The sequence below is a fragment of the Octodon degus genome, unplaced genomic scaffold (assembly GCF_000260255.1).
Source record: "Octodon degus isolate 3935 unplaced genomic scaffold, OctDeg1.0 scaffold00019, whole genome shotgun sequence".
Classification (NCBI taxonomy): domain Eukaryota; kingdom Metazoa; phylum Chordata; class Mammalia; order Rodentia; family Octodontidae; genus Octodon; species Octodon degus.
The window spans coordinates 6,757,334-6,767,293 of NW_004524595.1; the positions used below are offsets into that span (position 1 = coordinate 6,757,334).

At 36.7% G+C, this 9,960-nt stretch overlaps 1 protein-coding gene across 23 annotated transcripts in view; it reads left to right on the forward strand.

The window, feature by feature from the left end:
• Positions 1 to 9,960, forward strand: part of Dtnb (dystrobrevin beta) — a 439,182-nt gene that overhangs the window by 153,362 nt on the left and 275,860 nt on the right. For all 23 annotated transcript variants that reach the window (XM_023711049.1, XM_023711053.1, XM_023711057.1 and 20 more), the window contains exon 8: positions 1,636 to 1,802. In XM_023711049.1, the coding sequence (XP_023566817.1) occupies positions 1,636 to 1,802 (167 nt within the window). The remainder of the gene's footprint in view (positions 1 to 1,635; positions 1,803 to 9,960) is intronic.

Genomic DNA, 9,960 nt, shown 5'->3' on the forward strand with positions numbered 1-9,960 from the left:
TTCCTTCCTTTCCCTTCATTTTATTTGGAGTTGCACTATGTAGTGCAGTCTAACCTTGAACTATGTAGCCCAGAATGGTCTTAGACTCACAGTAATCTTCCAAAAGATTACAATCTTTTGACTGGACTAAAACTGCAAAAATTTTTAGCAAGATTTTTGAGTAGAGATTTAAATCGTTAAATTATACCAGTATTAAAGGTTCTTTGAAGGCTGTGATTTTTAAAAAAATCTTTATTTATCTATTTGGTACAATGTCTCATTATGCAGCACAGACTCATATGATTCTCTTATCTCAGCCTCCCCAGCTCTAGGATTGTGGGCCTGCGCCACCACCCCTGGTTTTGGTAGCTGGCATGCCCTCCCAGTGTTCTGAGGCTGGCATGGCATGCGGTACTGGGAGTCAAACCTGGGTCCTTGCATTTGTCAGGCAGGCGCTTAGACAGCCAAGCTATATCCCCAGCCTGAATGCTGGGCTTTTATGTAGCCTTAACTGTTTTGTTAGTTTCATATCTAATTAATTTTCATAAAATAATCTTGTATCTGCTGTGAGAAGTAGAAAGAACCTCATTTGTCTAGATGTATGTTATCCATATGAATATTTTATTATATCTTTCACATGTATTATTTATTGATTACAGCCTTTTATGGTTAGTGCTATTGTTTTTCCTTGGAGACAGATGTTATGAAATCATTGAAATATATCTATAAATCAAACATTTTACTTATCACGTTAACATGTGTTTATATATCTTAATTCTTACAGTGGGAAGCAAATTCTAAAATTAAGATAGTTTTAATTTTTTTTACTTTGGCCCTTTTTTCCCAGTGTGTTGAAATTCCTTTGAACTATGTAGCCCAGAATGACAAATATTTACTTTCATAAGCTAAATTTGCACTTTTTAAATGTTACTTGATAAACCCAGGTGTATAGTATATGAGAAGATAGCTTTTATGTGATGTAGTTTAGCAAAATAATACATTTAACAAGGTCTTGTTAGTATTTGATCTTAGTTATTCTTGGATATTGCTTTCCTGCATCATTACCCATTCCACTAATATGAGCAAGAGCTCCTGGCTGGCTTAGAATAAAATCAAATTGACATACATATTTAACCAAAGTTAGCAGAATACATCTGTTTGTTTGTTTGGTCTTTTTGAGGCAGGGTTTTACTACGTACTTCAGGCTGGCCTCGAACACTTTGTAGCCCAGGCTGGCCTGGTTTCAGATCCTCCTGCCTCAACCCCTTGAGTGTTGAAATTACAGGCGTGCACCACCATGTCCTGCCGTCTGATAACTTAATATTAGCATATGTGTATCTAGCATTTTATAGGACCCCAAATTATAAAATTATAAATATTGTTTGCACTGATGTTGACTATTCTGATTTTAGAATTATGTTTTCTGGAGGAATCTATGCCAAATTATAATGGTTTTAATTTCAAATACACTCATTAGTTCTTTTGCAGACTTTCAGAAAACCTTGCTGACAAAAAGAAGACAACTTAGATGCTTTCTAGTTTTGTTTTCACCTTGGACTTTATGTTAGATTTGCTTTTCTTTTGTTTTGATTCTCTTCTGCAGGTGACAAACTTGTCTTTTTTTTCCCCCTGCCTTTTGTCTCTTTGGGTCACCAGTCTTCCACCCTGTGGAGTGCTCCTATTGCCGCTGTGAGAGCATGATGGGCTTCCGGTACCGATGCCAGCAGTGCCACAACTACCAGCTCTGCCAGAACTGCTTTTGGCGTGGCCATGCTAGTGGCCCTCACAGCAACCAACACCAGATGAAAGAGCATTCCTCTTGGGTAACTGCTTTGTTTTTCAGTCTGTCTCTGACAGTTTGTCTGTCTCATCTGTAACAGAACCAGGATCCTGGGGCATACCCTGCCTGAGAAGGCTATGGTCTGATGAAATATTTTCACACTAAGTTTTATTTTTATTTTAAAGAATACAAAATAGTGATAGGAAAAAAAAAAACCATTAGAAATGATATACAAGATTTCACTAAACAAAGTAATAGGACTGGGGCCGGGGAACTAGCTCAGTAGAATAAGCACTTGCCTGGCAAGTGCTGCAAGGGCCTGAGTTCAATCCCTGGTTCCAACAAAAAAAGAAAAAAACAAAGTAATAGGACTTCAACAATGGTTGCTGTATTACATGACACTGTCTTCAAATTATTGTTCAGGTTACCAGGTATAAACGTGTAAGATTTGTTTAAAGAAAAACAAAACAATAAGAAAGAAGTCATAAGAAATTTAAAAGAGGAAGAAAATAAATCAGAATTAAAAAAAATTTAAGCATTAATTGCTCCTTTCAAAAGACCAGTAGAAATCCACAATACAATTATCCAAACTATCTTGCATATATACCTAAATACCTGAATATATATTTTTCCTTCTTTCATTTGTCCTTTTCCTCATCCAAGTTTTTCCTTCCCATTGAATAAGTTCTTTCCCTTTCACAGTATCTGTTGTGCCCTTTAGATTTTCCTTACTCCTTCAGGTTTTCACATTAGCAAGATAATTCATTGTTTGCACATGTGGATCTAGCCTCTAGCTGCATCCATTTATCTGAAAAAGCCTAGAATTTATCTTTTTTTATACCTGAGTACTACTCCGTTGTGTAAAAATACCACATCTTTTTTATCCATTCCTCAGTTGATGGACATTTGGGTTGTTTCCAAGATTTAGCTATGACAAATTGTGCTGCTATAAACATGGGTACACATATATTGCTCTGATGTGATGATTTCAGTTCTTTTGGAAAAATACCTAGGAAGTGTATAGCTGGCTTAAATGGGACCTCCAATCTTAGCTTTTTGAGGACTCTCCATACTGATTTTCATAATGGTTGCCCATACTGAGTTTTAAAAACAGAATTTTGGGCCAGCCAGATAGCTCAGTGGATTAAAGCACCTGCTTAGGCAGGCACAGGGACTGGGATTCAGTCCCTGGTGTGCTGTGCCAGCCCCACCCCAGGGGCGTGCTGAAACAGCAACTGAGACTGGGCGTGGTGGTGCACACCTTTAATCCCAGTGCTTAGGAGGCTGAAAACATGAGCCTCCTAAGCACTGGGATTATGAGTCCAATCTGTGTAGTGAGACCCTGTAGACCCTGTACTAAGTACATTAAATAAATAAATAAATAAATAAAAACAGAATTTTGGAGATGAAGAGATTATTACATTTGAAATAGTCTCTTTTATTCAGTAAATTTTATGCTGCCTTCCCAAAGTAAAATGTAGATTTCTTTTGATTTTAAAATTGTACAAGGTATGTTCCTCCATTATGTTTATTATTTTGAACTTTCCATAAGGTTTAAAGTTGTTTTCAAGCAGTTTTTCTTCATGTAGAGAGGGTTTAAATGTTTCAAAGCGATCAGCATGAAATAAAGGATTTAAATTTCTGTAGCTTTTATGTTGGGGAAAACACTGTATTTTCCAGCAGTTGTCATACTGTTGTACTTAAGATCAAAAGTAGTTTTTAAAAGAACAATATTGAGGGACTAGGGAGATGGCTCAGTAGAATAAGTACTTCCCTGGCAAGCGCAAGGGCCTGAGTTCAATCCCCGGTTCCGCCAAAAAACAAAACAGTATTTAGGTAAACATTGATATCTGCCTTTTTTTGCGGTGTTTATAAATTTTTTGGTATGCTTATCAATAACTTCTTTTTTCTCTTATTTCTAGAATTTAAAAAATGTCAAACTCTTTCTAAAAAGTTATTCTAGACTTCGCTTTAAAACTTTAGTTTTAATGATAGAATGATGTGTGTGTGTGTGTGTGTGTGTGTGTGTCCAGCTCAGCCCACCAGGGGGCGGGGCTGGCTGGCATGTGGTGCTGGGGGATTGAACCATAGTCCCTGTGCTTTGCTAAGCTTGTTCTAAGTAGGTGCTTTAGACCACTGAGCCATCTCACCAGCCCCAGAATCTAGGTTTTTAAGAGAGTATTGCTTAACATATTTGCAACTGGGCTGTAATTCTTATGTCTTCTTGCTGGTTAGCCTTGATTTGAATTCCTTTTTCTGGTATTAAATAGCTAATCCCTGGTGGTTCAGGCTACCTCATGATGCTGTGATGTATGTACTAATTAACGGTGGTTCATGTTAGCAGGAATGTGTTAATTTTCATATGTTTGTATAATTTCTGTGGTTTCTTTTGTCTTTGATTCCTAGTTTCTTTACACTATTATCTGATAATATGCATGGGATAATTTCTGTTCTTTTATATTTATTTAAATATGTTTTATAGGCTAGCATATGGTCTGTTTTGGCGAAATCCCATGTGCTATGGAGAAGATAAGTATATTCTGGGTAGAGCACTGTGGATATCTATTAAATCCATTTATTCAGAGATTTGGTTTAATTCTAGTATAATTTCTTTGTTGCTTTTTTTCCTAGTTGGTCTGTTCGTGACAGTGGAGTATTGAGGTCCTACATTATAATTGTGTTATTTTTTATATCCAATTGTGTTTATTTTATGAAATTGAATATGCCAATTTTTGGTGCATGTATGCTTATAATTGATATCTCTTTCTGTGGACTATTTCCCTTAACTAGTTTGTAGTGATATTTTTACCTCTTTTGATCAGTTTCAGCTTGAAACCTAATTGTCTGAAATTAAAGTAATTATTACTTTTTTTCTGGGTTAGTGTTGCATGGAATATTGTTTTCTATCTTTTGGTTTTTAGTCTATGAATTTCTTTTGGGTAAACATGTTTCTTGTATAATACATACCATTTGATTTTGTTTCTTGATTCATCCTGCTGATCTGTGTCTTTTAATTCAGACATTCAGACCATTCATATTGAGAGTTATTACTGGAAGATGTCGACTTATTCTACATCATGATTTTCCAATTGCTGACCTCTTCCCTTTCTGTTTAACTGCTTACTCTGCCTCTCCTACTTATCCTCTACAATGTTTTGGCATTGTTAGCTTCATTTTCTCATTCAGGGTTATTCTTTTTTTTTTCCCATAATTTTATTGAGAAATAAATAGCAATGAGACAGTTTCAAATCAAATTGGTAGGATAGTTCCAATAATTAACACATTGCATACTGCCTTCCTAGTGGTTATTTGTTGTACAAGATGCAGACATGATATCCTATTTACAAACACTATTCAAACAAATCCCTCTATTCCTTAAGAGAATGTAGCTATATATCTATCCTAACCATTTTGAATACACAGATACAAAATGGTCATTCATCTGTATCCGCTTTTTTTGTTTAGTTCCATCATTTAAATATTATAGATGTGTGAACTCAGCAAAATATTCCAAAATAGTCCAGTAGTCCATAATAGTACTGGGTCTTCCACTTGACTGGTAATATTAGAAGTTGTTGACCTGAGTCCCCTACAGCTCAACATAACAGCATGGCTTTATTTCTTGTACTTCATTTTTATACTTTTCTGCTGGATGGTTAAGATCAAGATAAAGCAAGACCTATGTAACAAGAATTGTAGCTTTTGGATCTGATAAGGTCAATCAAATCCTCTCAGGATTTATCCTGGGACCCTGTACTTCAGATTGTAGATCCTTTGTCAGTGTCAGCCATGTGGATGAGTCATGGCCATTGCTTGGCCAGTTTGCTGTCTGTGAAAGCCTGAGAGAATGTTTTCTCTCCATGTGACTCTCCTTAGGCACACTCTACATCATCGATCACTTTCCTCTTTGGCGCCATAATCTCCTTGATCAGAAAATTTGGGACAAAACTGAGTTACATGATATTACAGTACAAGTTCTCATATGTCCTGAGTCTTAATTGACCTTGGAAGGCTAGGGCCAAAATGTTGGCTTTCCTTGCAGCCCTCCTTTTTCTCTAATTTTTGATCTGCAAACGTAGGTTGTTAACCCTCCAGAAGAGAAGCTTATTGTTATTGCCGTATAACCTAGGCTGTTTAGCTTAACCTCACTATCTGTCTGAATATCAAACATCTTAGGCATAACATGGAATAGGTATTTTTCATAAAGTGTTGATATGTTAAACTTTAAGTCCCTACATAATATGACAAAAAATTAAAATTTAAAATATATTTCAAAAATAGGAATAAAGAATTATGTATGTTTACACATAAGTCCAGAAATCTAACCATATACAACATTGTTGCAGGACAGTCTCGCAACACTCCTTTTCCTGTCTCCTGCCTTCATTCACCACCCCCTTCCTTTTTAAACAATCATCTACCTGAGAGACAGCATGGCAGCAACTGGCGTGTCATGACAAACAGCATGTATTTGGAAGACAAGAATGACAGGCACTCCAAGCATGAACCTACTATTACAAATTGCCATATTCAATGCAGTTGCTTAGTTCACAGGTGTCAGTATATATAGTTAGTCAGGGTGAGAATCCGTCCAATTAACTGCTAGATTTGAAACAGGGTTATTCTTGAAAAAATTTATTTTTTATTTTTTATGTAGTTAGTACAGGGTCTACAGGATCTAACTACATAGATCGGACTCATAATGATTCTCCTGTTTTCAGCCTCCTAAGTGCGGGGATTACAGGTGTGCACCACCATGTCCAGTGTTACTCTTGAAAATTTTATGGTGCTCATTAATTTCTTGAGGTCCTCTTTATCATGGAAATACAGTACATTATTTTTTCACTACTTTTGAGAGAAAGTTTTGTTGGATATATCAGTAGGTGTTGAAAGTTGTCTTTTAGGGCTTGAAGCACTTCAAGATTTCCTGGCTTTTAGAGTTTATTTTGAGAAGTCTGCTGTAATTCTAATGGGGTTACCTTTATAAGTAATTTGTTGCTTTTCTCTTACAGCTTCCATGTACTGGACTTCTGGTATTTTGACTATGGTCTCAAGCAGAGAGGTTCTGTTTTGATTGTAGCTGTGTGTGTGTGTGTGTGTGTGTGTGTGTGTGTGTGTGTGTGTGTTTAATGTCTCACTTACCTATGTTTAATTCTTTACCAAAACTTGGAAAGTTTTTGCTTTTGTAAAAACTTTCTGTAGATAAGTTTTCTGTAAATAGGTTTTATGTGCTGTCTTCTAATTTTCACTTATTCCACTTTGTCTTGTCTCTTGTTGTTTTAAGGTATTTCTGAATAATTCATGTTTGAAAGCATCCCAAACTGTCTTCTGATAGTCTGTCCTTATATTGGTCACTTCTACTGCCCATGGTTTAAATATAATTTTTAATTTCTTTTTTTTTTTCCTTTTCCTGTATTTCTTTTAGAACCTTATCTTGGACTCTAGTTCTTTGCTAAACTGGTCATTGATGTTTTACATCAGCTGTCTTTTTAGTAGTCTTCTCTAAGTTTCCCAGTTAGTTTATTAATTCTATTATCTGATTAGTTATATTTTCTGTGAGCCCTTGACACACCTCAGTGATCTGTTTTTGATCTCCTCTGATGTCCTTTCCAATAATTCAGCTGTGTGGCTTTTGCTTTCCTCCCCTTCAGTGCTCCGTGGATCGGAGAGACGGTGGTTTTGGGAGGCTTCTTATTGATTACTTTTTCATGCTTTTGTTTTATTTTGAGCTTAAGTATCAGTCACTTCTAGTGGAAAGACTGTTGCTAGTATGGAGATCTGCTTAATTAGCTTTTAATTGATGCACTCAGGGTGTGGCTAGCTATAGTCCTTTGCCTCTGTCCCAAGATCTGATGATCTCAGTTAACTTGTGAGGGGGAGTGTAATGTATTGCCCCAGTATCCAGTTCCGGACCTCAGTATTACTAATGTCACAAAGGTAATTGGGTATTGATATACATAGAAAACCTATTAATAGCAGTAAGTATGTGATCCTGCTAATAACAAGTAAATCGGCAACAATAATATTGTGCAGGTCGAACTAGATTTTGACATACCTTAAGAACGATTAATGTACATCTTTAAGATTAGAAAAGAAATGTGTGTTTGACCCAGGCCCAGCGTGTGAGTGAGACTGCCTGAGCCCTGATACTCATTCAACCCAGGCCCGGTGTGTGAATGAGACCACCTGGAGCCCGCCAGATCCTCATTCGATCCAGGCCTTGAGTGTGAGTGAGACTTCCTGGGGCCCATTGGATCTTCATTCAACCTGGGGCCCGCCGGATCTTCTTTCAGATCCTCTTTCGATCCAGAGCCCAGGCCCAGCATACAGGCCCAATGTGGAACACTGCAGCAGAACTCTTTGCATAGAGGCTAGAGGCAAGACTCACCAAGCTGATCCGAGAGAAGAACATCTTGCCAGAGTGACACAGAGGGTTCACCTCTAAGGACTGCAGCAGGAAGAAGTGGAGCACAGCAACCAGACCCATGCCATACCCACCTGGATGAGTTTGAACTTGATAGATCTGGACCTGGTGCTAAGATAATAACTCTGTCTAAGCTCTACACCAAAGGTCAGAGAACAGTGCTATACAAAATGACAAAGAGAAGGAGCAAAGGCATTCTTAAGCCCCGAGCCCACCCAGAACAAATGCAAGAGACATTAGCATAAAAGAAATTGGAAATTATATACCAGAAATCTCTGAAATAATAGCATCAGAAGTAAAGAAACAACTGCAGAAAGGCATAGAGGAAATCAGATCAAAAATAATTTCTTTTTCTTTTCTTTTCTTTTTTTTTTTTTGCGGAACCAGGAATTGAACTCGGGCCCTTGTGCTTGCCAGGGAAGTGCTTATTCCACTGAGCCATCTCCCTGGCCCCTCAAAAATAATTTTTGAGGTAAAAAAAAGAAATAACTATAATAAAAGAAGTACTAAGCGCTTCTAAAGAAGACACTGATAAAAAAAAATAGAGGAGGATAGAAAAATGATGGAATCCTTGAATAAGCAATATGGGAAAGAAATAGAATGCGTGAAGCAGATTCAAAGTGCTATACAGGAAACTAAAACCTCAATCACAAGCTGGCAAAACTTTTTGAATGAAAGTGAAAAATAAACTTTCAGACCTTAAAGACACCATTGCAGCTAGTGAAAAAGTAAGAAAAGATCTCTTAAAACAACAGGATACGGAAAAAATAATTCAACATCTGGAAGACGATGCAAAGATGAACAACATAAGACTAAAAAGGCATCAGTGAGAAAGAAGGAGTTAATACAAATGATATAAAAAGAATATGGATGAAAGTAATAGCAGAAAACTTCCCAAAAATGGGGAAACAATCTGATATTCAGGTAACCAAAGCATATAGAACTACAAATAATATCAACCCAATTAAAAACACACTCAGACATATAATAATCAAGATCCCAGAAATTCAGCACAGGAACAGTATACTTAAAAGCTGTTAAAGAAAAGAAACAGATCACATTTAAAGGAAAACCCATCAGAATAACGGCAGACTTCTCTTCACAAACCATGAAGTCAAGAAGAGCATGAGGCAGAGTACTTCAAGTCCTCTATGAAAACAAATTGCAACCCAGACTGATAATACCCTGCAAAACTCTTTCAAGTATAATGGAGAAGTGAAATGCTTCCATGACAAAGAAAAACTAAAGAATTTCATGATGATAAAGCCAAGCCTACACAAACTACTAAAAGATATTGTAGAGAGGGAGCAAAATGACCGCAACTCCGTGAATGAGAATGGAAAGAATGCACCAAATAGGGCAAACAATTAAATACAGGAAAATAAGAGGTATACAAAAGCGGTCTTTTCAATTATTCTTTTGTATACAGCAGCAAAATATTTCCATAAGCATACTCCACAAATGGACTTCTCCTGTACCCTATGGGTCATGATTCTATCTGGGTCTACAGAGTGGATATCAAGGAAATAGTAGTAGCTCAGTCCCACCAGTGACACCTGGCCACCAGTAAGCGTCATGGACACTGTCCAGGTCCATGACATACTAGAATTTTGTGCGATATCCTATCCCCAAACTGTTAGAAAGTGCTGGTCATATATTTGCCATTCCAGTATTTATGTTTTATTCTTAGTAATTCTTTACTATCATGAAAACTTTTTCTTAGTACAATTGTTTTGAAACATTTAATTTTTAATTAATTAATATTTAGTTTTCTGAA